The 26,722-nt window shown below is 43.7% G+C and overlaps 1 protein-coding gene across 3 annotated transcripts in view; it reads right to left on the reverse strand.

Annotated features, from left to right (window-relative positions):
* Positions 1-950: 950 nt before the first annotated feature.
* Positions 951-26,722, reverse strand: part of usp6nl (USP6 N-terminal like) — an 86,911-nt gene continuing 61,139 nt past the window's right edge. For all 3 annotated transcript variants that reach the window (XM_080756895.1, XM_080756893.1, XM_080756894.1), the window contains 11 exons: positions 23,348-23,390; positions 22,769-22,849; positions 18,113-18,220; positions 17,044-17,153; positions 12,722-12,770; positions 11,903-12,023; positions 10,360-10,454; positions 9,487-9,552; positions 8,190-8,289; positions 7,185-7,337; positions 951-5,113 (listed from right to left, as the gene is read on the reverse strand). In XM_080756895.1, the coding sequence (XP_080613021.1) occupies positions 3,441-5,113; positions 7,185-7,337; positions 8,190-8,289; positions 9,487-9,552; positions 10,360-10,454; positions 11,903-12,023; positions 12,722-12,770; positions 17,044-17,153; positions 18,113-18,220; positions 22,769-22,849; positions 23,348-23,390 (2,599 nt within the window). In that variant the 3' untranslated portion in view covers positions 951-3,440. The remainder of the gene's footprint in view (positions 5,114-7,184; positions 7,338-8,189; positions 8,290-9,486; positions 9,553-10,359; positions 10,455-11,902; positions 12,024-12,721; positions 12,771-17,043; positions 17,154-18,112; positions 18,221-22,768; positions 22,850-23,347; positions 23,391-26,722) is intronic.

Genomic DNA, 26,722 nt, shown 5'->3' on the forward strand with positions numbered 1-26,722 from the left:
GATGGAGCTATAGCTTCAGCTCAGCAGCCTGTGCGTGCATACATTTGTGTGGATCAGACGTGCTGCAAAATTGCAACGTAAACAATAAACGAATAAAGATATTGGCCTACACGGAATTTGTATTACTATTTTAGGCCAAAAATAGGCTACTATTTTCAAACATATTGGACACCTGATTGATCGGTCGTGATAGATTCAAATCTTCAATTTACATTAAAATTAAAACTCTATAGTGTGTGAGTGTGTGTGCGTGTGCCTGCAGTGCACAGGTTTAGCTACTTTTTACATTGCATTTCTTTTTTGTGAAATATGTGGGAGTGGATTGTGTTCTACATTGTGTGCGTGATCATGTCATCTTTCTATGTCGTTTTTCATGGTTTTCAATTTAGAGTCATAGGCCTATGCTCTCCTTCTAAAAAATAATATTCTGCAAAAGTGAAACTTTCATATATTCTCAATTCAATATCTAAAACCTTTTTTGTTTATGACATAGGCCTAGAGCTGAAAATCAAACAATCCTATCAGACCAAAAAAAAAAAAACAATGTTTGTTTAATCCAGAAATGTCGACCAGATGAAAAGTATATGAATGTATGCAGTCAATATCTGGGCTACTTCTGAACCAATTATTTCATCAATGGGGCGTGGCATGGATGTACCCAAATATGCTGACCATTTGTGATGACGGCTATGGCCGTTTTTAGCCCAAGGAGTGTTTTTCGTGCAAAACTAATGCTTGGAATGGATTCAGAATCATGAAATCCCCCTAGTTTGACACGTCACATGCTACTTAAAACATAATGAAATTTAGAACATTTTGCCTTATAGCCTATTGGTTGTTGCTGGTACCCCAACTTTCAGCAGCTGTCAAAAATTCCCTTAGGGTGGTTGAATAGAAACCAATGTGGGATATGTTAGTAGACACATTTACAAACACATTGGTGAAGAAAATTCTTGGTAAGAAATTTATTCCCAGATTTGACATTATTCTGATAATATTCCCTGACTATCAGTGTTTACAGGAATGTACAATCTGGAGCATGTTCATACTGTAGCTACACATTACATCAGTCAATTTGGCACCGTCGGGAGAGATAAGTGTTGGGAGCTCCACAAACAAAACAAAACAATTGTTCCCAGTCAGCAAAATTGTCTGGGAACAATTGTTTCTTGAGCGAAAAAATTGTATTTAGCAATATCTAGTTTTGTGATATAGGACCCTGATTACAACTGATGTCTTGTAATATCAGTTTAGCATAGTTTAGGACAATGAAAATGAACTTTTCTGTGGTATTAACGTAATATTACGGCATTGTATGCTTGTTTTTCTTTTGTCATAGGTTTAGTACTGTTATTTATGCACCGTTGGTATTTATATGCATTATGGAGAATCCCCCCAACCTAGTTTTTCACAACGCATGTACATCTGTGTGACAAACATCTTGGGCTCGATTCACTACGCTGTTTACATCCATATTATTGGTGTAAAGGAATTCTCAGTGAATTTAGCGGAGAGTCACTCTTTCTCAAGTCTGCTCGGAAGCAGACTTACATGGGACCAAAGCTTTCTGTACAGTATGTCATTAGAATGCCTTATTCTAGACTACTAATGTGGGAAGTTTGTAAAAGTCCTTTACACCCAAAATAAACAGCCTTAGTGAATTGGTCCCCTTGAATCTTGAATAGATGCACGGATTCATTTACACCCCAAGTCGTTTTATTAGGCAAAGTATCCGAATGGATTGAAATTAGTCATTTAACATAACAAAAAATAACTTGTAATGGAATGTGAATGTACGGAACAGTACGGCAATACTGTTTGAGAAAGATAGAAACTTTATCAAAACAAGCAGAAAAATAATGGAATGTAGCTAAAGGTGTGATTGCAGTACTGTGTATTTAATTAAGACTTCAGTGGAAGTGGCAATACTGAACGGTCAGTATAACTGCGATAAGAGAAGTGAACTCAATATTGATGCACGGTATTGAAACACTAGTTTAAACTAGGGATGTTATCGTTAATTGTTAATCGCCGTTAATTAGTCTGATAAACTTAACAGTTAATAACTAATCGTAATTAATCGAAAATGATGCGGTTCTATCATTGGGTGGTTTTCTATGGATGTAATGCCGTCTGCGTGAGCGTGTGGCCGAGGAGCGCACATACAAAGATGCCATTGCCTGGCCCGGCCTGTATCGTCAATGGTCAAATAAATATTTGATTAAGGAATATTAATATGCCTTTTTTTTATTATTTCTGTATATCAGCAAAATGTAGATTTGTATGTTAGACATTGAGGGAAATTAAGATTCTCAGATTTTTTTTTTTACTGCGCTTGTCAACTAACCGGTTAATCGATCGATAAGCTTATCAAAACTTAATTAACTATTAATGCATTAATCGATAATTCACATCCCTAGTTTAAACCCTTCTCTGGCTGTGGACCAACTACTGCATGTGCTGAAAACTCACTGGTGCACGAATAGTATAAAATGTGTCTTGGTTTTTCAGTCTGTCGGAGGAAACCGGATTTGAAAACCATCGAATGAAACCCAAAAAGTATTTCACAAGTCCTCACTAGGTGGCACACACAAGTCCTTGAGTCTACAGTCAGGAATGGAGATTCAGTAAAATAATTACACTGGCCTCAGGTACAAACACACATACAGTACACACACTATGTAATGTACTTCATGGGGTAAAGAAAAATGAATTGCACATAAAAAAATAAAAATAAAATAAAAATCACTGAAACTACTCTCAATGGAAAAACAATCCCCAATTTCCAAAAAAACCGACTCTCTACAATGGAGTTATAACTTACAGTGCTTCAGTTGTCACCATTTCTAATTAAATTATTTCCTCTCTTTGAAAAATAAGATATTCATGAGCATGAGGGAAAAAATAACAACCTCTAATGTAGATATTTGGAATTAACATAAGATACAAAAATAAAGATGGAATAAAGAAAACAAATCACTGAGTTTGTTTGCAGGAGAATCACCGGCCTGCTATTGATAAAGTCAAATATTTGCTGTACATTTCAGACTCTAAATTGTGTGTGTATGTGTGTGTGTATATATTTACACATCTGTGTACACACATATATACACACACACACACATGCATTATATATATATATATATATATACTGTATAATGATTTTACATCCAAAAATAAAATAAAATCTTCAGTCAGTATTTTTCTTTTAAAGTGATCAGTATAAACGTCAGAAGCTGGTGTGTCCTGCAACGTCACGATGCATTCAGACAGTCAGAAGGTCAGTATTTCACACGTAAAGCACAAGGAAACAAAAGGAAACAGAACCAAAACAAGGCTCCTAACAACGCTAGGACTACTGCTTTGCCTTTGCCACAGTGTCAGTGACTACCAGTCAGTATTTTCAGTGTCTCTTCACGCCTCCGTTGCCGTCTCTCTCATCAGAGCAACATAGACTCCTGCATGGCGAACGCCTCCTGTGCATGTCTGTAGTGTGGTCCTCCAAACAGCTGGGCCGTCTGGAGCTGCTGCTGCCTTATGACGGGCTGCTGCTCCTGTGTCCTGTGGTGAAGCAGGCGCTCGGGATCCGAGGGGAAAGTGAACTCTTGGACGGGAGACATCTGGGCCTTCTGGAAGCTGGGCGACCGGGGAACCCCCCCTGCTGCAGGGGAGCGAGGTGGCAACTCGCCCTCCAGAGCCCAAGGCTGTCCGTCGGGGGCTCGCAGCGCTGGCCCCTCCAGAGCCCACGGCTGTTCGTCAGGGGTCCGTCGCCGCGCTGGCCCCTCCACTGGCACGTAGTTCTGCCTGTGCCCCCCCTCATACCTGTAGTCTGCCTGAGGGTAGACCTGCGTGGCAGAGGCGGTGAGTCGAGTGGGCTGTCGCAAGTACACGGGGGTCGTTGTGCTGCTGCCGGGGCTTTCCAGCTGTAGGACGCGATCCAGGCCAGGCCCTGCGGGGTTCCGGAGTTCATGGGCGGTGATCAGCGGCTGCCTGCGGTAGGTGGCGAACGAGTTGTTCACGAGGGCCTTTTCTGGGGAGAGGCTGTTGGGATGGCGCTCAGTGGTGGCGTACGCCCTGTCCCCATATGAGACACCCGACGACGGAGGTGGAACTCGGGAGGGCGGGGCGTAGTGTCTCTCCTCTCCTCTGTGCTCCAGACTTACACTGTAGTTGGGATGGTACAGAGGCATCACGGTGGGCCCGCCGGGGGAGTACTGCTGGGGAGGGGTGTGGTACTGCCCATGGACGCTGGGGTAGGTGGGATGGAGCCCCGCTGGACTGTTCAGGGACAGTGGAGGAGGGACAGCCTGCTTGGGAAACCGAGGCCCCGTCGCCACGGAGACCAGGCTCCCCGCCAGGCTGGGCGTGCGGCTCGGGCTGAGCTGCCGGAGGGACGGCGGCGGCGTGCTGAACGAGGTCTCGCTGCCGCGAGGGGTCCTCATCCTGGAGGGCGGTCTCTCCAGCTCCAGGACCTCAAAGTCCTGCTCGGGCAGTCCCGGCACGTTGTCGTACTGGGACGCGTTGGAGCCGCGGTCAGAGCCGGGCACGAAGCCCCTGGACCGGGGCCGCCGGTGGGGCAGCGCGGACTCGTCTGGGCCGGAGCCGGCCGGCGAGGCGCTTCGGCTCAGCTGGGTCTCGCGCGCCGCCGCCGCCTTGACCGCCTCCAGCTTGGTGTCAGAGGGCTTGACCCAGCGCGGCGTGATGTCCCTCCGGGAGCTGGAGGCCGCGTTGGAGTTGTGGTTAGCGGTGGCGTGGCTCTGAGACCTCGCTCCTCCTTCCGCCTGCGCGGGAGGAGCGGGCCCCGGGGACGGAGTCGCCACCCTCTCGGGAGTCGCGATCGACGCCGAAGGCTGCTTCCGGGGGTCGGCGCCGATCTCCCCCGACCCTCTGGAGCGAGCGTCCTTCTTCTTCAGCTTGTCCAGGGAGTCCCTGCGCGCCCGACTCGGGGGCCGGCTGCCATCTCGCTGGCGCTGTTCCGGCAGGGGGCTCAGGTCCCTCGGAGGCTCGGCCGGCTGAGCGTGACTCTGACCGTTGGCCACGTGATTCACCGCCACGGCTGCCGGCTCAGGAGGTAGCTGGCCAAGCGGCTTCTTGGGAAGCTCTTCCTCTTTACCTGTTCCGGGGGAAACAGAGGACAGCGTTTAGTGGGACAAAGACGTAGAAACTATAGAAAAGATTAATATGCTGTGGAGCGTTTTTTGTTTTTGTGTCACATCAGATGAGAATTCACAACAGGTACATGGAATCATGCAACACCACTGCCATAGGGAGGTAGAACATAAAGGAGAATTACATTCATGACCACAGAATCACATTTCCACAGGCGAGGAAATTAGGACATAAACAAAAAACGGAAAATTGTGTTTAATATTAGTTCCTAGCTCGCTGGCATTGCTCAATTACGTGCTACTGAAATGAGCAGCCTCTGAAGTTAAAAGTCTCACTCTAGTCTATTCCATCAAACCGTCTTTCATACAGAAATACCTCTTGATTAATAAAATGTAGTTATACCGTGCCCCTTAAATATAACCATTCCAAAACTTGACAAGACAAATAATGCATATGTGATTCCAAAAAATCTGTAAATATGTATTTACCCCACTCACTCCAATTTACTGTATTACAAAATGATATACAGTTGACAAAAAAACATGTACAATACGCAGACAGGAGGTGACAGTACTGGATGTGTTGAGGAGACTGTAAGGGAAAGAGTGTTCTATGATCACCATGGTGACGTGACGCCAGCCCGAGGACACACAGCAGCTGGAGGAAAAGGAAGTGGTGTGGGTGTGACCCCGGAAGTCAACTTATTGGCACTAAGTCCACAAACTAAAATGTCTGCCCATTTTGGTCTGTAGTAGGGGTTGGGTACAGGACGCCATGTTCACCCATCGAGAACCAAAGTGCCCAACTACGAGACCCGTAGACGGCTACTAATTTGTCGGCTCTAAATAATTCAGATTAACAAACGTGACGACATGGTAAAGCGGGGGGGGGAAATAAATGCCAGCAGATTCAGTGGCGTCTGGCTTTTGTGGCAGCAGATGGTTAAAAAGATGGGCCTCTAGGAGCCTCCAGTGTTGTAAAAAGTGGCTCATTATCTTGTCAGTGAACAGGCAGAGAATATTGCTCTCTACCGTCATGGCTTCTGTCAGGTTCTGAACAATAGAAATGCTTCAACTCTGGAACACGTGTCAGATATATAGTGTAGACATGTGTAGTAATAAAGGTGACTATTGTCCGACAACTATTCAACGATTTTGCTTTGCGTTTTTTTGAGCATGTGAGCAAAAAGAGACCAGACCAGACAAAAAGAAAGAACGTAAAGAGGGAAGCCAACCATCGCAAGACTTCATGTAAGAAATAAAGCAGCGCAACTGAACTTATAGTTCAAACGTCAGCAGGAAGAAATAACTACTATCAGAGAACTATTTCAGTGACAAAACCCCAGTGCTGTTGGACAGACAGGCGGACAGACAGACGGACTGAGGGACAAGATGGATAACAAGATGGAGAGAGGGAAGACCAGTCAGGATTTGCCCACCGGTTACTGTTGTAGGAGGGGATGTGGGCATCGCTCACAGACACACTTTTGAAGGCTGACATCGTTTGAAAAAAGAGGGAGAGATAGGAAATTAAGCAAGAGACAGAGAGAGAGCAAGTCATCAGATCTGATATTACTAACGTAACTACGAACGGCACAAAGCAATAGCAAGAAAGTCTGTGTGCCCCCTACTGTGCTGTATGTGGCAGTGCACGTGGATGAATGCAAGTCAAGTGTTACCTTCTCTTGTCCTGTGTGACGAATTACAGTATTAGACTAACGTTTGGTTGTGACAACATAGCCTACTGCGTCGAGAGGGCTTTAAGAAACTAGTCGACTATTCAACTAGTCGACTAGTAAATCCACTAGTTGACCTTGTTGGTACTAGTTGACTAGTTAATAGGCCTCAACATCAGCTAAATGTCACCAATGTACACAGTTTTTAAATGTACAAAACATGTTTTTTTGTTTTACATAATAGGTAGGCTTGGTTAAACAACTAGACGACTAGTAAACTAAGCAACTAGTCAACTAGTAAAAATCACTAGAAGTGAAAGCCCTAAGTCGTGTGTGTGTGCGTGCGCGTGTGTGTGTGTGTTAGTGTCGCGTGCGTGCGTGCGACAACAAAGGTCTGTACCTGGAGCAGCTAGCTCCAGCTTGGCCCTCCGGAGCTCCACCATTGACTGCTGTAACTGCTCGATCACAAAATCATCCTCCAGGAAGAAGTTTTTAGACAAAGAGACCTGCAGAAACTCTACCAGGTCCTCCATAGACAACTTCAACAGGTGCTCTGTAAAAACCACACACACACACACACACACACACACACACACACATGCACACGCACACGCACACTTAATACGTGCGGCCAAGAATTGTGACAGTTGGCCAAATTTTGACATTGATTTACATAGATATTTGTTGCGCTATCTAAGAAACTTAATGTCGGTAAATGGCTTGAGGCAAGACCTCAAATGCTGATTGATGATTTGCATCCTACAAGTTATGCACGACCATGTGTAAAATATCAATTCACCTTATTGACCTTGGACCATCCAATGACACAGTCAGATATGTAGCTAGAGATTTAATCTAGGACATTTCATGGAGTTGTGATATTATGGTGACTGTAAGTGTATCACGTCATTGCGGACAGAGTGACACACTGTTCATTATGCTGACAGCACATAAGACACACAGCTAGCTTCATTATAATAAATTTGCAGATCAACTAATAGAGGCTCTCAAACTTTTTCATGTCAAGGACCCCCCATTTGAAAACATATGCCAGGGAGTCCCTGGCCCAACAGTGATTTTCAACCATTTAGGACCCCCAGATTTACATGCGTTAGGCTACGGACCCCTATTTAATGGCACTTCTATCTCTGGGATCCCAATTTATATTGTAAAACCAATGTTAATTTAAGAGTGTACAAATGAGTGTACAAATGAGAGTTACAGACCCACGAGGGTCCATTTGGAACTTCCTAACTATCCATTTAGCCGGATACCCCCTGGAAGTTCCTCAAGGACCCCTGGGGGTCCTCGCCCCGGACCCCACTTTGAGAACCACTGAACAAATACAATAGCCACAGTACTTGAGTGGCAATGAAAGAGGTTCTTGGTGAGGGAGATGTCTTACTCTTGTGCAGTTTGAGGACCGTGTAGGACATGGCGGTCAGCACTCTCTCTCCCTCCAAGATGTAAATATCCCAGATCCTAAGGGTCAGCGTGAAGGGCGTCTGACAGAGAAGAAAGAAAGACAAGCAAAGAGAGAAAAGTCATTGTATCAAATCTCTTAAAGTGTCATTTATATCGTCGCTGTTAACCCTAACCCAGAAACCAGGTGTCTCCATTATTTCAAAAATTGAACCAGTGAAAAGTATTATTATTATTTACTACAGTCCTACTAGACCCCAAGAAATTACATCTGGCCACAAAAGAAATCATAGGATCTACTGAATGTGAAGGGGGAGGTGACAACCTCACATATTGAGCCTACGACACACAGACAGTATGTGTTTACTGTTTGAGACCAAAGACAAATTTCCACACGTGGACAATAAATTAAACTAACTAACTAACTAACTAACTAACATGGCAGCCCCCCTAGTATCTCCCTCCATCTCCCTCCATTTTGTGGCCAGATGTAATTTAAGTCTAGTACTGTAGTAAATAATAAAAATAATCGCCATACATTTGTGTAAAAAAAAGAAATTTAGCCCCATGTTCGAATGCCTCCGCCCCCCCCCCCCCCCCCCCTGTCAATAATCGCTAAAATCTCTAAAACGAAAGAAAGCAGCAAATGAAAAAACACTTTCTTTTAAAACACATAAAACACATCCTTTACTTTCTCTAATAACAACCTATAACATGAACCTTGGTTGAAAAAAACTAAACTTGTACGGAAATGGTGGACATTTTATTTTGACGTTTTAGCTTTAAACGCTGGCTCTGAAGTTTCTGAACCAATCAGAGCGTCGCATCCCTCCAGGCACGTGGATTTAGTTTGTAAACAAAGTGACGGAGACATGAGGACAAGTCAGCGGATTATTTCTAACCTATGCACAACCTATACATATTTTAGCGTGATGATTACGTTTAAAACAAGTTATACACTGTCTGGATGTTGAATGAGATTAAAAACAGAGTAGTTATTTAATCAAAACCAGCGGTGTGGAGGAGGAGAAGAAGCATGGCAAACAAACTGGTGAGCTTCATTTTTATTGGCTTTTATTGATGTGTATCTCTACACGTCATCACGCAGCACGTTTCCGTTTTCAGGAAGTAATAATAGTAAAAATATGTTTATGGACTTTTGATATGAAAACACACAAAAATTAGAATTTGACCATTTCTATGGCATCCATTGTTAGGTATGCCCATATGATGACCACGGATATGGTCTAAAAGTGTGAAAAACGTATTTTGTTACTCACTCTGTCCAGAAAGCACTGGAAGAACCACTTCATTGTGTACAGACTGGTGAACACCTCCTGGTTGTCCTGCAGTAACACACACAGTAGTATAGTTTAAGAACCAGTTTAACCCATTTTGGACTGAGGTCGATTAAAAAAAAGGCTTCTAAATCCTAAAAAAAAAAATCAGAAAAACACATGTTTCTATGTCAGTGGTGCTCAACCTTTTTCATGTCAAGGACCCCCAGAATTATCTCTATTGGGCCACGGACCCCCATCTCAAAATAATAGTTCCATGGACCCCCGAGAAGCCAATATTTTAGTTAAAAATGTTCACTCGGAAATATATATTGAAAGATTTGCACCACATTTTTACGACTTAAAAAAAATTGCAGACCTACAAGCTCGTAGCGCGACACCGAGTGGAGCGCTACGAGCTTGTAGGTCTGCTATTTTTCAATAGCTAAAGCATGACATAATGCTATGAACACCAATAGGGGTTCCCGCCCGGAATTAATTAAGAACCAGAGCGAAACCGGGCAAAGGAAAACGCTAAAAGTACTGAAAACTGTAAATACTCCAGTAAAATAAAAAACACCTCAACATTTTACTTAGTACAGTAAATGTACTGTTCTTCTGTATAATAAGAGCTGTGTGTAGTAGACACTTCTCTCTCTTACCTATACTGTACGTAAGCCTGCTTTAATCTGTACATCAAAGGCTGCTGCCAGCACACCATTCAGAGCTCCAATGCTAGTAGGCTTAGGACTGTCATGCACCTCGGTTGTGTATGCAGTGTGTGTGTGTGTGTGTGTGTGTGTGTGTGTGTGTGTGTGTGTGTGTGTGTGTGTGTGTGTGTGTGTGTGTCACTGTGCGTGCGTGCGTTGCCCTCACCAGGTGTTGCTTTAGTTTCGGCATCATCTTCTTAAGGATACGGTCGTGGTGCTCCTGGAATCGCATCAGCTTCGGAAAGCCAGGGATGAAAAACCCTGTCGGACAAGAGGAGCGGGATGGAGAGAGAGAGAGAGAGAGAGAGAGAGGATGAGGAGGAGGTGCAGGTGTAGGAATGTGGGCGTGTGAGGTGCTTTAGGAAACGAGGTAAACGCTGCCAGCTGAGATCCCACAGCATTATCAATGTGAAAGTCTGCATCAGCTGCAATCAATTTAATGATCCATGTCTACGACTACGACCCTCCCGAGTTTATGTCCAATCTCTTTCCAGACTCCCAGTACTCTTAGGGCCTTGAAGCAATAATACGCTCTTGAAATGTGTACATTTATATCTGAGAGTGTGTACTGTACAGTATGTGTGTAGTTTGTACAGTACACAGTTGTTGTGGGTGCCAGGTATAGAGGGTATGTGCATGCATAAAGTCAGTGAGTTTAAAGTCGTTTAATGCAATCAGATCGGACCTTTCTGTTTGGATGTATGGGCTGTCAAGGCCAGAAAGTAGATTTTTGCCACTCAGTAGGCGTTCTCACATAACTTCCGGGTACGATGAGGATGATGTCACGTAGTATAATGGTTTGTTCCAGTCTAATATAATGATGATATATTATTGATACTAGGGATAACGTTTTGTTGCTCCCGATCTGAGCATTTGAAAATGGCATGATCAGCCCCGATCGGGTCGGGACAACCCTACTTGAAATAGCCATCTTACCCATGCTTCAAACGAGCATGACAGCACACCTAATCAATATATCTCGCAGAGCAGACTTGCATAAAGTTTCGTTTTGAGAGAGAAATGTCCCGCAATATGAACACATTTTGATATGTTCTATTGTGATGGCAACTGTATAATCACAAAATTACCCTCTCGAGGGTGTGTGGAACCGTTATTATTATTCTCGTGCAATATTGCTTCAATGGAGAAGAGGACGAGCGAGCAGGGGAGTCATACTTTTGCGACAGCTTTGACGGCGATGTTGTATGATCGCTATTTTAAACTGTTTAGTTGCCACTGTCTATTTAACTCTCAATTTAGGCATTTAGCAGACGCTCTTAATCCAGAGCGACTTACATTAAGCAAGAACAAAAAACATGGCAATACATCATGTACATAAAAAATTGTTATCATGAATCATACGTAAGCTAAGAAGAACGTAACTTGTGAAGTTGTGTATTCCACAATACATCTATACGGGAACCCCTTTTGGTGTTGGCAATATGTTATGCTTTAGCTATTGAAAAATAGCAGATCTACAAGCTCATAGCGCGCCACCGAGTGGCGCGCTACGAGCTTGTAGGTCTGCTATTTTTGAAAAATCGAAGAACGACTGACATAGAAACATAGCTTTTTCAGAAAACTGTCAGGATGTAGAATTTTTTTATCTGATCACAGGTCAGAATGGGTTAAGTGCCTTCTGCATACTTGTTTGTCTTAGGCCATGGATGGTGTGTTCTGATACTGTGTGTGCGTGTGTGTGCGCATACCATGCATGGCGTGCCTCTGTCCAGACAGTAGTTTGACCAGTGCCCAGAATGCATCCTCCTCATTCATGTAGATCAGTAACAGAGCCGTTATCTGACTCATGCCCTGGCAGTATCCCACCTCCTACACACACACACACACACACACACACACACACACACACACACACACACACACACACAAACAACATATTTTCAGATGGGGGTCGGCGCCCCGTATCCATATGAGTGAAACGGCCTGGAGGATATATTTACTTTTTAAACAGTTCTTATATGAGATCTAAAATTACAATGCAAATAAAAAGTACATGAACCCGTGGACGTAGCGCCCTCTACCGATATTGTGGCTTGTGCGTCGGGGAAACCAACCGCCTGAAAGAAACCACTGTAGATGTGCTACTTTGTACTGTATCACAATATACACTTTTTTTTAAATCACATGCTCTACCATACAGATTGGTCCAAATCGAATTCCTTCAGTCCGAGACTGAAAGAATTTCCTGGAACAAAAGCGAATGGACGTGCGCTACAGACAGACTATAGTGGTGTCCAAGTTTCTTGTTGAAAAAACGTGTCTGTTTTCTAGACATAGCACAATAAAGTAAAAAGAACAACAAAGAATTTAACGAAACCAATAAACAAGGCAAAAACTCAAAACATAGGCATGTAAAATAGTAAACTAGAGGCAGAATCACAAAAACACAGGTATGTAAAAAATAAGTCAGGTAAGAACTACATGTGAAAAATAAATACGGAATAAATGTGTCTTTAGCTTTCTCTTAAAGGAGTCTACTGACGTGCGTGCGTGCGTGAATGACGCACCGTATTGTACATGGAGTAGGCGGTGAGGACGTGGAACAGGGCCTGCTGCCTATAAACACAAAACACACATGACTCTCATCACAACAGCTCTTCTAAACACACATGACTCTCATCTCAACAGCTCTTTAAACACACATGACTCATCACAACAGCTCTTCTAAACACACATGACTCTCATCACAACAGCTCTTCTAAACACACATGACTCTCATCTCAACAGCTCTTTAAACACACATGACTCATCACAACAGCTCTTCTAAACACACATGACTCTCATCACAACAGCTCTTCTAAACACACATGACTCTCATCACAACAGCTCTTCTAAACACACATGACTCTCATCACAACAGCTCTTCTAAACACACATGACTCTCATCACAACAGCTCTTCTAAACACACATGACTCTCATCACAACAGCTCTTCTAAACACACATGACTCTCATCACAACAGCTCTTCTAAACACACATGACTCTCATCACAACAGCTCTTCTTCGCACCATGATGATGATGACTGTAAAGGCCGTGTTTTCCATCCAGCTGTTGTGGAGTTGTTTGAGTTAACGGCTGGAGCGTCTTATTACGGCAGATTTATACCTGGATATATGGATGCACACCCCGGTGTCGCATTCTGAAGAATAGCAGATCTACAAGCTCACGTGTACTAATGCGATGCGTTACTTGTGAGCCATTGTTGGCAGGTCATGAGACACAACTCGTGTACAGTTAATCAAACTATGAATTTGATTAAAAATCCAAGCACAGTAGATCAGTGGTTCCCAAAGTGGTGTCTGGGGACCCCCAGGGGTCCTTGAGCGAGTTCCAGGGGGTCCCCAGCTAAATTATAGTTTGTAACCAAATGGACCCTTATGGGTCTGTAACTTTGAGAGTGTACAAAATGGACTCCATTTGTACACTCTCAGAGTTAAATTAACATTGGATTTACAATATTCATTGGGACCTCAGAGATAGAAATGCCATCAAATGGGGGTCCGTAGACTAATGCACGTCAAACTGGGGGGGGGTCCTTGAAATTTAATGGGTTATGGGGGTCCCGGGTAACCTGACGCTGCCAGATGAGGGCGGTATTGCGGAAACATATTCCCCAACACAACACTCATCTGGGATCTCTGACGGAGTTGAGCCCTGAGTCAGATCTGCTTCGTACCGAACCAATCAGCGTGAGCTAAAGGCGGGATGCGGATGTGACGGTATATAGACACGTCGATATGATTGGTTGTGTTTGCACGCCCACACGGTGATAGACAGACGCTCCCATCCAATCATCTACCATGTATCTTGAAAAAAAGGAACAGCCCCGTCATCGAATTTGCTTCCGCGATCCCAGATCCAAATAAACTGTGAAACAAATTTGTGTAGCAAGCTTTTTGGATCTGGCAGCGTCAGGTTAGGTCCCGGGCATATCTCTTCAAATGGGGGTCCGCAGGCTAATTAGTGTACATTTGGGGGTCCTTGGCATGAAAACGTGTGGGAACCACTGCAGTACAGTAGATGAGCTGCAGTACCAATGGGGTTCCATTGGCCTCGAAGCCAAGTTCAGGCTGGTCCGATGAGTCTCTAACCCGACTCCGCCAGCTGGTGGCAGCAGTGAGTCCCTCCTCCTGCTCCGATCTGGTCCCTCTCGGGGCAGAGACGATGCACTCCGGACAAATGCTGACCGGAGCGATATCCGGCCGTATATGCGGCCGCTGGAGGCGGGATCAACGCGAGACTGGTGACATATTGTAGCCGTTGCCACAGCGCAAATGTAAACGCAACCTAACGGGACTACAACTCGAAATTATTATTATGGCGATATCAGATTTTTGTCCCTGCATCGTTTCGGCTAGAGAGAGACCAGATCAAGGTGAACTCAATACTGCCGCAATCTGGCGGAGTCAGGTTAGTGAGTCTCAGGAGGAGTCAGACTATAGTAGAAGGAAGAAGGCGCTGGAGCAAATTACGTGACAACGTTTCCATGCCAAAAAGGCATAGCAGCGGTGGCCATTTTCTGGTTCCAGACACGCATTCCTTCCCCAAATATGTATAAAAATGTATTGGGTCTGGAACGATGGAACCGCTGCTGCTTTTCTTAGAATTGGACGGAATGATTTAGATCAAGAGTTATTAACGTTTTAAGATTTTCGATCTCGTCGGCTAAAATGGGGGGGGGGGGGGGGGGGACGACGACGACGTCCCACCGGAAAATAGCATTGAATGTTGCGCAACAGGCGCTCCCAGCCTGTGTGGCGCGATGCGATCGGTTTTGTCATATCAATTATCTCCGTCCTTTTGATCAATCTCCGTCCTGCAGCTAATTGACAGGGCGGAGAACTCCGTCCTTGACGCTCAGGGTGTTAAAGGTATTTTCAGTGATTTCACTCAAAAAACCTTAGGTTTCGTTTTTGGCTAGGTGGCAAAGCCTTTCATCCAATCAGGATAGAGAGCCAAAAACGAAACCTAAGGTTTTTTGACCCCCAGGGGTTAACTGGGGACAGGGAGGAACTCCTTATATAGTCAGCACACTCTATAGTAGAGAGGATTATCACAACAAAACAAAAAAAGAAGTGATATTTGAATTAAGTGAAATCACTGAATATACCTTTAAGCTGCGAAAAGTATTGATGATCGGTGCGTGCTGCGCGTACACCTGGCAACCTGGTGTATTGACATCGAAACATCACATACTTTTTTTGCCTGCACCACGTGATTAAAAAAACGGCTCTAAATGAGTTTGCTCCAGTGCCTTCTTCCTCTCTACATACTGTATGAGTGTTGGAATACGGCCCACTGGGTCATTTCAGTGGTGTGAAACAGGACATTAGAAGAGCAAATACAACCGCCTTGGTTCCCATTTTTTCATGGATGTCAGAAGTCAAAGCACAGAGAAGTGGAAACATGCTCTCTCTCAGTTCCACACTATGAAACGTCAGCGGACCAGTAGCACTGGACAACCAATTACGCATTGTGGCATTTTTTTAACTCTGTGTTCTCCTGCTTTTGTGTGTGTGTGTGTGTGTGTGTGTGTGTGTGTGTGTGTGTGTGTGCTGTGTTTATAGTGTTGCGGTTGCTTTCGGCCGTGAACGGATTGTGACGTTTCGCAGTACAGTGTCTAAAAAATATCATGTAAAAGATTAGAAGACTTCACTCATTCGTCGTATATTGGTTCAGTGAATGTATCCACAATACATTCACTATACCGACATGCAGTGAATGCACAGTGCATACTGGTGCAGTGAATGTATCCACACTACATTCACTATACCGCTAATACAGTGAATGCACAGTGCATAATGGTGCAGTGAATGTATCCACAATGCATTCACTATACCGACATGCAGTGAATGCACAGTGCATACTGGTGCAGTGAATGTATCCACACTACATTCACTATACCGCTAATGCAGTGAATGCACAGTGCATAATGGTGCAGTGAATGTATCCACAATGCATTCACTATACCGACATGCAGTGAATGCACAGTGCATAATGGTGCAGTGAATGTATCCACAATGCATTCACTATACCGCTAATGCAGTGAATGCACAGTGCATAATGGTGCAGTGAATGTATCCACAATGCATTCACTATACCGACATGCAGTGAATGCACAGTGCATACTGGTGCAGTGAATGTATCCACAATGCATTCACTATACCGCTAATACAGTGAATGCACAGTGCATGTATCCACAATACATTCACTATACCGACATGCAGTGAATGCACAGTGCATACTGGTGCAGTGAATGTATCCACAATGCATTCACTATACCGATAATACAGTGAATGCACAGTGCATACTGGTGCAGTGAATGTATCCACAATACATTCACTATACCGACATGCAGTGAATGCACAATGCATACTGGTGCAGTGAATGTATCCACAATACATTCACTATACCGACATGCAGTGAATGCACAGTGCATGCGGGTGCAGTGAATGTATCCACAATACATTCACTATACCGACATGCAGTGAATGCACAGTGCATGCGGGTGCAGTGAATGTATCCACAATACATTCACTATACCGACATGCAGTGAATGCACAGTGCATGCGGGTGCAGTGAATGTATCCACAATACATTCACTATACCGACATGCAGTGAATGCACAGTGCATGCGGGTGCAGTGAATGTATCCACACTACATTCACTATACCGCTAATGCAGTGAATGCACAGTGCATGCTGGTGCAGTGAATGTATCCACAATGCATTCACTATACCGATAATACAGTGAATGCACAGTGCATGCTGGTGCAGTGAATGTATACATACAGTATACGTCGGTGCAGTTTAGGGGATGAATACCCACTTGACATCGTAGCGATGCATGAACATAAGATGGTCACGGTAGGTGCGGTTGACGTCCAGGTCAATCTGACGGATGTCGGGGGACAGCCCTCTCGCTCTGGCCTTTAGCTTCTGAGGACGGAGGAAACAAACGTACAAACGAGCAAGAGAGAACATGAGACGGAGAGAGAGAGAGAGAGAGAGAGAGAGAGAGAGAGAGAGAGAGAGTGCACGTGCCGAGAGAGAAGCTTCAAAGAGAAATGATCCTGCGTTATACTGCATGCTCTCATTGATCTAGCCTGTCGGCACAGCCCACTAATAAAGGCCCCGACTCAGAGGAAAAATAAACTTCCCTTTTTTAGTTGCTGTGCCACAAACACAAATCCTCCAGAACCTCCCGCGGCCCGTAATAATGACACCTCTGTGGAACCAAAAGAAATAAAGCCCACTGCATGTTGACTCGCCTGTGAATCTTTATGAGGCCTGTGCTATAATGAGGGATCCTGTGGTGCACATATTATCTCTTAAAATGGGCATGGGTGTCCGAAGGTGCAAACAAGAGGCAACAGGGAGAATTTTTTTTTTTCTCTGTGACAGCACGGCAAAATTGTTAATTCCTGAGATTGTAACTTAATAGACCTGGCTGTAAACGGTCCATTTGTGACCAGATTTGACTGAGAGACTGACATCGCGCAAATTCCAGCTTTTTTCAAAATGAGTTAATAGCACAGGCATACTCTTCACACACTAGAGCATGTCTGAAATATAGTGTCAGAGCTGAAATCGACATGTAAATATGAAATGCATGCTTAAACATGTTTTCTCAACTTGCTATTTTCTGCAAGACATTACTCTATAAGCCATATCTCCTGAACAAAAATAAAATAAAAATCCAATGGCAGTCTCTCAGTCAAATTTGGTCACATTTAGTTACAGTTGTACACTCCTTGAGTTACAATAGACAAATTAACAAATTAATTAGACTCTGACTGGAAGTGCAGCCTGGGAGAATACAGATATAATGTTTTAGGGCCAGATAAAAACATGCCGTATGATTTCAGGTCCCTACATCAGGTCCCTACATCTCTCACCTCATAGAAGTCTTTCTTCTCCTCCTTTATTCTGGGAACGTCAAGGAGCAGACCCCACACCTCTCCTCTGAGCTGCAGGGGAATGCCCTTATAGATGCGTCGCACCAGCTGGAAGGAAGGGAACCCGGGGTGGAGGAAACATTGTTAGAGAGAGTCTTAAAAAAAAAAAAAGACAGGGTTTCTTCACCTCAACACACGTCCACATGCTCGCACACGCTCACAGTGTTGTGGCGTATGTCGTTTCTCGCAGCCAGTGCCCAGACAAACATCTGGGGACATCTTATTTCAGTGTAGGGGCTAGAACAGAATGGCAGCTAAAAACCTACACCCAAAGCTTCTGGATACAAAAGATACAAAGAAGACCATCCGAAAGTCTTTAGGTTGGATCTGAAATGTTTGTTTGTGTTTTACATTTCGGAATGTTTATCACTAGGGATGTCCCGATCATATAATTTTTTTTTTCAATAAAATGGTGTGTCTAAATAGGCTTGTGTCTAATGTAAATCTCAAAGAAAGATGTATAAACAATGATATTTTGTGAAAACTGTCTATAAATGTTTATGCTTGTCCTCCTGGGGCACTATAGTTCCAGCAGTGGCAAACACTTGGTCTCAAAGATCATGCAACAATCCTGGCTAGTAATCCAGTCTAGCAGTCCCTAAACGTCTTTGCCTTTTTCTTTTTTTACCATTTTGAAAAACACCTTTGAATAGTTAAACTAGCCGAACTACATCGACGTGCTGTGAGCTTGTAGATTGGCTATTTTAACTATTGAAAAATGTTTTTCAAAATAGTAAAAAAAAGTCAAAGAAGTTTAGGGATAATGGGTTTAGCGTGGACGGAAATAGAGCCCATAGTTACCCACAAGTGCGGGTGAGAGGGAGTCAGGAAAAAGAAAAAGAAGAGAGAGAGAGAAACTTTTAATGAACACCATGTTCATTAAAAGTTTCTGTAAGGACAACATGAGTGCATGAGCGTGCTCTGCAGCCACACACTTCCCTGAGGAGAAGGAAAAGGGCTTCGGAAGGTGAGCTTTGACCATCTGGCTGGACATGCTCCAAGAAAGACAGTGCGCGTGCGTGCGTGCCGTGTGTGCGTGCATGACGTGCGTGCTCGCTAGAAGAAAGGCTGGGGTGGTGCTACGCATGCAGAAGAGACTCAAGTAATTCAGTGTCCACAGAGAGAGAGAGAGAGAGAGAGAGAAGTGTGTGCGACTCAGGGCGTGAAAGATTACCTAAACTGCTGGAACAGCAAGGCTAATCGGAGCAGTGAATTCACTAACCATGGCTATTAAAAAGCCAACAAGTGGAGAGGTAGGAAGCAGATAGGGAAGTGTTATGAATGGCGTGTGTGTGTGTGTGTGTGTGTGTGTGTGTGTGTGTGTGCGCGCTGTGCAGTACAGTACAGTGCTTCAATCGCGATAGTTCAATTGTGCCGTTCAGAGTGCACGGTTACGCTAGGTTAATCGCATTTCATCTATAATCCTGAAATGTCTCTGAATTATTTATCAAGTGGAAAAGAGAGATACGGCGTGCAGGAGGCAGCGAGGGAGAGAGAGAGAGAGAGAGAGAGAGAGAGAGAGGGAGAGAGAGAGAGAGAGAGAGAGAGACGGCATTGGCGTTAAGTTAGTTTAAAAAGCAGGTGGCTGGCGCACGTCCAGTTCTTTGCTGGTGCTGGACAAAAGGTAGGTACATACAGAGAAGGAGTGGTCCGCAGACAGTCTTTGCTCCAACAGTGTGTATCGTGTTAAAACACCATTCTTAAATCAGGACACAACGTTTCGGCCGTGAGCGGCCTTCATCAGGTGATAGCAATCAGTATATGATAACCTCCCTTATATAATGGTCATCAGGGCAGGTCATTTTCAAACACCATAGAGTGATAATGGCAATGGCGGTTTTTGTGTTACTTATTATTTTATTCATGTAATTTCTTAGATTATTTTTATGTTTTTAAAAGTACTTTATCACATAAAATACATTTTGAAATATACATTTTATTTACATGTAGGGGGAAAAGAAAAGGGGTTTTTACTCGAGTCATGATCCCTGTATAAGAACACACGTGATGTGCATTGTGTCTGGAAGTCACATGCTCAGTTCACTTTCCTACGTGATAAAGTGTGCCAGTGTTTCATACCGTAACCTAAACAAACCAGTATACTTCACTTATAGTTTCCTACACGTCCTACAGAATGAACACACAAAGTAAGTAAACTCAGAAAGTGTACAAAGTAGGAAACAAATGGACCCATACGTGGTGTGCGTTCACTCGAACGTATTCAAGTAATCGCCATCTGCACACATCTACTGTTGACGAACGTGCAGCATGTGTCTGAATGAATGTGTGTGTGAGTACTAGTGCACTTATACTCACACGCACGCATGTGTATCATGGGACCCGAATTAAATGGAGGGCGGGTGGGGTTGATGTGAACTAATAGTGTGTGACTGTTTTAATCTAATCTCTCTCCAATCAAGAGGTCACGGCGCCTTGCACTTCACGGGACCTCGACGGCGGGCGGCATTGATAGACTGTCAACCCAACCAACCAACTAACCCTGAATCAGCATTGTCCAGTGAGAGTCTCCACCACACCCCCCACTCCACACATCACCCACTGATGCACTCTGCACTGCATCGATTTAGTCCGGCTTTATATACAGGGGCTACAATCTTTCCATTAAAGAGGCCACCACAATTCTGGGATAATGCTAAAGTTAGTTGATTATAATCAAGCCTTCAGTCCATTTGATTTAAAAAACAAGCGAGGAGGGACTTGCGGTGAAGTACTTAAAGATGCCACGACCATGCCCAGTCGGTCACAAGGACTTTTATTAGTGTGCTTTTAGCAGTATAGCTGCGCGGTGCACATTGATTACAATGTCAAACTGGTGTTTTGTTTTTTGCCCCCCCCAACCCGCACCACAGACCAATCAGAACTCAGAAGCCACGGGGTCCATTTACAAATACATATAATTCTAGGTGGTCCTTGACATGAAATAGTTTGAGAACCACTGACATTAGAAACAGAGGTTTATCAGAAAACCGTCATGATTTCGAAGACATTTGTAAGAATCGTCCTCAGGTCTAAATGGGTTAACCCATTTTGGGACGGGAACCCCTTTTGGTGTTAGCATCATGTTATGTTTTAGCTATTGAGAAATAGCAGATCTACAAGCTCATAACGCGCCACCGAGTGGCGCGCTACGAGCTTGTAGGTCTGCTATTTTTGAAAAATCGACTGACATAGAAACATAGCTTTATCAGAAAACTCAGGTCTCAAGTCTAAATGGGTTAATGGCATGCTAAAAATCAAAATGAATGCAGCAGCGTGCACCATGCTATAACACGCCAGCGTCTGCATCAGCAGCACTGCATTTGCTTTGGTCTCGACAGCCAGGAGGTGAGAATACAGACAGAGCATGGTTGTATCATTGTATCAACCGTGGCTTGTTCACCTCGTGGAAAGCCATGTAGCGTTGGGCTGATGAAAGAGAATACCCTCGAAGCAAAGAAGATGAACAGAAACCGAGGGAAGCTCAGGGTCAAGGTGCAGAGAGAAAGTGGAGTGTTTGTGTGCGTGTCTGTGTGTGTGTGTGTGTGTGTGTGTGTGTGTGTGGGGGGGTGTCCTTGTCCTTGGTAAATGGTAAATGGTGCATTTATATAGCGGCCTTTATCCAAGGCGCTTTACATAGATTGTGCATTACATTCACCCGTTCAATTTCACGCACACATTCACAGAGATTAAAATAGGGTGCATGTTGCGTCCCAAAACTCAGTTTATAGCTACCGTAAGGGACGCAATAAAACAACGACCTCTGCACCTCTAGTTTATTTTGCTAGCTTTAGTTATAATAATCATTTCTTCTTCTGTTTTCTACATGAATATAACGTAATTATACGCATATAGAATGAAATGGGAGTTAAATGCTGCAATTTGTAAAATATGACTCCTATAACGTGGTTGAAGTGGGACTCTTAAAATGTCCCTGGGACTCATCTAAAAGACCATCCCTGCATCCCGGGACTCATTAAATTGAAAACCTATTTACATCACTGCATTCATACACCGATGGCGGCGGAAACCATGCAAGGCAACCAACCAGCACACCGGGAGCAATTTAGGGTTTCAGTCAGTGACTTGCTCAAGGACACTTCGACACCAACTCTGGGGGAGCCCACCGGGTTCGAACTGGCAACCTTGTGGTTACCATCCGGCCCACTCTAACCTCTGATCCACCGACGCCTTGCTACACAGTTCCTCAAAAAAAAAAAAAAACAGTAGGGAGCAGCTGCTTACTGCAATGGATGAGCATGATTCAAATTCCCTGTCTAAAAATCCCACCACATGTGGTGAAAGCGCCCCTCAATTCAAATATTAGTATGCAATGTGGCCCTCGCCATCGTCAAAATTGCCCACCCCTGGTCTATACAGTATAATGAATGAAATATTTATTTTCGTGTCATGCCACTTTGGCCCATCCCATAAGGATTATATGACACATTTCGCAGAGTACACTGAATACATTATATGACACATTTCACAGAGTACACTGAATACAACTGACACTACAGTCCTTCCTGTTCATACATATTTGTATGTATAAATGCACCATTTACCCTGTATGTGGACACGGACTAAAAGCATGCTCACCTTTTCACTGTTCTTGTATTTGTCCCAGCTCTTCATCATCTTCAGCCATTTGGTAGTCCTCTCCACCTCCAGGTGTTTTTGCTGAGCGAACACAAAGGAGGACGTGACACTTTAAAATACTTCTCTCTCAGACGGCCGTGACTTTGACGTCAACAATCAAACCTTCAAGTGCTAAAAAAATGTTTTCTTAAAATAATAACCATGAGCAGTCGTCATAGTGACGTTGTGTCAAAGGCAATGGAACACAATAACACTAGCTGTTATTTTAAGCTCTTACTGTGAACCCAAAGGAATAATATCTTCAACTCTGTTGTAATGAACCGTGGAAAGAAAGGATTTTTAACTGACTAATGAGGAGGACTTTGTAAAAATACTCAGAGACATTAGGGGAGAAAAGCGTTCTACTTGCTCAGCAACCTTCGGGTCTATTTACATCACGGTCAGAAATGATTATTTGTGCAAATCAGCCCATTTTTCTTTTCACTATCAGCTGTGAAGGTCAAGGGAGGGGGGGAGGGGGGGTGTGAAGGTGAGCTGTGAGTGAAAAGGAATTATTTAAAGAGAATCAACATCACTCACCCTCTCTTCCAATAGTGTGTCAGAGTCCGGTAGTTCTTTCTCACTAGAGTGGGGGGGGGGGCAGAGAAGAATAGACGAGCAGGAAAAGAGAGAAGGGAATCAAAGAGGGGGGGTGGGGAGGGATATGGAAGAAGAAGTTGGACAAGGAGTGAGGAGATGCAATGCAGTATTTCATATTGATATATATTATATATATATATATATATATATAGGTTTATTTCACGTTCATATGTTTACTTGAGATTGAGAATGCACCATTGGTTTGGTCAGGGGGCTGAGCTCAAGCATCTCATAGATAGAATCAGCATGACAGATGGCCAGCGTCACTCCATAGTTACACCATAATCCACATTTCTCCAATAGCTGTGTCCCTGTGGTTCAGTGTTGGGCTAAGTTACTGAGGAAGAGCAATTTGTTAACTATTACTCTGTTAAAAAGGAATAAATATTACATTGTACCAAGAGTAATACGCTGTAGTTCTACAGGTGCATTACTTTAGTAATATGCCAACGAATTAGAATTAGAATTAGAATTCTTAGCCTGGTTAAAAGATGCTGCCCGCAGAAACAATGGACAAAATCACGGGCCTGCCCCTGACCTGCAGGAATGACATACTTTTACACGATGGGCACATGCTCAAAAAGAGTACGTGTTGATAGATCTGTTTCCTTTTATTTTTATAATATATTTTCTTAATGATTTGAATCATTCCTAGTCGGATCAGGATGTAGCACGTGGATGTTATTCGGCTTTTTTGTCAATGGCCCAACTTCATGGAATAAACCTGAGCTCCCTGCCATCCTTCGGTCAGTTCAAAGGAATGCTCTGGAGTATTTTTCACCGTGATTGCTCCCGCTTCAATTGATTTATTTCACTGATGGTTCTTCTGTATAAAGTTCCTTTGTTACCCCGATTTATAATATTGTTTGATGCATTGTTTTGTGACTGTATTTTATGTATTATTGTAACCTTGGCTACGTTGAAAATGAGGGCTTGCCCTCAACTGTAAATAAAAAGGTGTATAAACTATAAATAAAGGTGATAAAGAAAGAAAGATTCCAAGACCAGTTACTTTCCCCTCCATCAGGCTGACCAGGGGGAGGCAGTGTAGAGATCAGAATGGTTTTTTTGTGAGTGTACCTCAGTACCTTACCCAAGGGCACACGGGGAGAACACGCAAACTCCACACAGAAAGGCCCTTTCGCCACACCCCGCCTCGGGTATGGGCACTGATGCTGGTGGGCACGCGGAGGCAGTGGTGGAAAAAGTACTTAAGTAAAAGTACCAATACTGCAATTTAGAACTACTTCGTTACAAGTAAAAGTACAAAAGTATCGGCATCAAAATGTACTTCAAGTACTAAAAGTAAAAGTATTCATATTGCAGAATGTCCCATTTCACAAGTTCAAAATGTGTAGAAAATGTATTGAAAATAGCCGATCTACAAGCTCTGCGGCGCATTGAGAGCTTGTACTGTAGATCGGCTATTTTCAAATGTATAGGGTTGAAGTGGTTAATGTATGTTTTCTAATCTAAATGGAAATCGCCAAAGTAACTAGTAACTAAAGTTGTCAAATAATTGTAGTGAAGTAAAAGTAAAAATTGGAAATACTCAAGTAAAGTACAAATGCCTCAAAACTGTACTTAAGTAGAAGTACTTAGTTACTTTCCACCACTGCGCGGAGGAGAGAAAAAGCCCCCAGCACCCACAGCTCCCCCGGCGGGAGTCGAACCCAGGACCTTTTCTAGCTGTGAGGCTGCACTGAAAATCTCTATGGTGCTTAAACTGGACACAGCCCATAGACATACTGTAGTTAGACAAACAATGCAGAAACCCAATGGACCCCAGACTGCTCCTGATGAGCAGGTTATAGTGCCTTGCACTAAGCCATTTAATGCAGAAAGCAGTGTTACTTGACAGTGTTAATGATGATCTTGCATGTACAGTATAATGCAAGATCATCAGAACTTGTTATTGGCTGGAGATGGTCCATAATTCTGTTTTTTTTTTTTTTTTTTAATCATCACTATTTGCATCTTAAATCTGCGAAAATGTCCCAGAGTGGAAGGAAACACAAGTCTGGGAGTTGACCTCGCTTCCTGTGCAGTTGCTCTGGGATTTCCATGACCTCTGACCTTTCCGAACCAGGAAGCTCTGCTCAGGGAGAGTGAGCAGGCAGAAAAGGGGTTCAACGGCACATGCACACAGTCAAATCCTTATAGTGTTCATTTAATTCAGTGTTTTTTTAGTGGACCACTAGTTGGGCCTTGAGGGGGGGTTCCAGGTGGTCCCCAGCTAAATGATGGAGAGTTGGTAACCAAATGGACCCTTATAGATCTTTAACTCTTGAGAAGCGTAAAATGGACCCTCCCGGGTCCATTTTGGTTTCACATGACACTTCTCAAGGGTTACATACATTATTGTTAAACATCTGCATTACTCAATTTACAAGAAGTCTACGCAATTATCTCTCCTAACGGTAACAACGTCAATACAGCATGGAATTGTGGACACAGTCTTGGCCAACGACGACAAAATATTCTACGATTTTAGGTCTGAGAGGCTAAATGTCATCAAATGGTGGTGCGTGGCTCAAATACCCAATACTTGATATGAAAAAAGTTGAAAACCACTGATTTCTGTGTCTTTCTGGGCCTTTCTGTGTGGAGTTTGCATGTTCTCCCCGTGTGTCCCCTAGGGTAGGTACCCTCACAAAAGAAATGCAGTAAACCTGGTCTCTAAACTACCTCCCCCTGGCCAGCCTGATGGAGGGGAAAGGAACTGGTCGGAATAACGTGTTCCTTCCACGCGCTACGTCCGGCCGGGGAAACTCCCCCTTGTCAGGTGAAAAAGAAGCAGCTTGGACTCCTCATGCATAGATGGAAGCATGAGGTCAGTCTGCTACCTCATGCCATTAGACAATTGACACTGACTGGGTGAAAGAATGGCAAAATCATGGGATAAAAATTAAGAAAAAAAAAGAGAAGAAAAACCACTGATTTAAAGGAGAATTCCATGCCAAGAGGTCCAGGTGTTATTTTGTGCAAAAGTGCATTATTGGCTATTTCCCCTAATATAAGCCCTCAATGGGGGTTGGGTTTTCGTGCTAATTCGCTTATTTCCATCAAAATAAGTAGTGAAGTGTGCCGCTTGGGATACTATTTACATTATGAAGAGAGGATATATAAAAAAAAAGATTTTTGAGCGATTTAATGCCCCATTAAATCCAATGCAATTCAATTCAATTCAATTCATTGAGGGCTTATGGTAGGGGAAATAGCCAATAATGCGCTTTTGCACAAGACCTCTTTGGTGGGGACGTAACAACTTCAAATAAAGGTAAGAAAGCCTTCTAGCATGGAATTATCCTCAAT

The sequence above is a fragment of the Protomyctophum bolini genome (genome assembly GCF_963924005.1).
Source record: "Protomyctophum bolini genome assembly, chromosome: 23".
Classification (NCBI taxonomy): Eukaryota; Metazoa; Chordata; class Actinopteri; order Myctophiformes; family Myctophidae; genus Protomyctophum; species Protomyctophum bolini.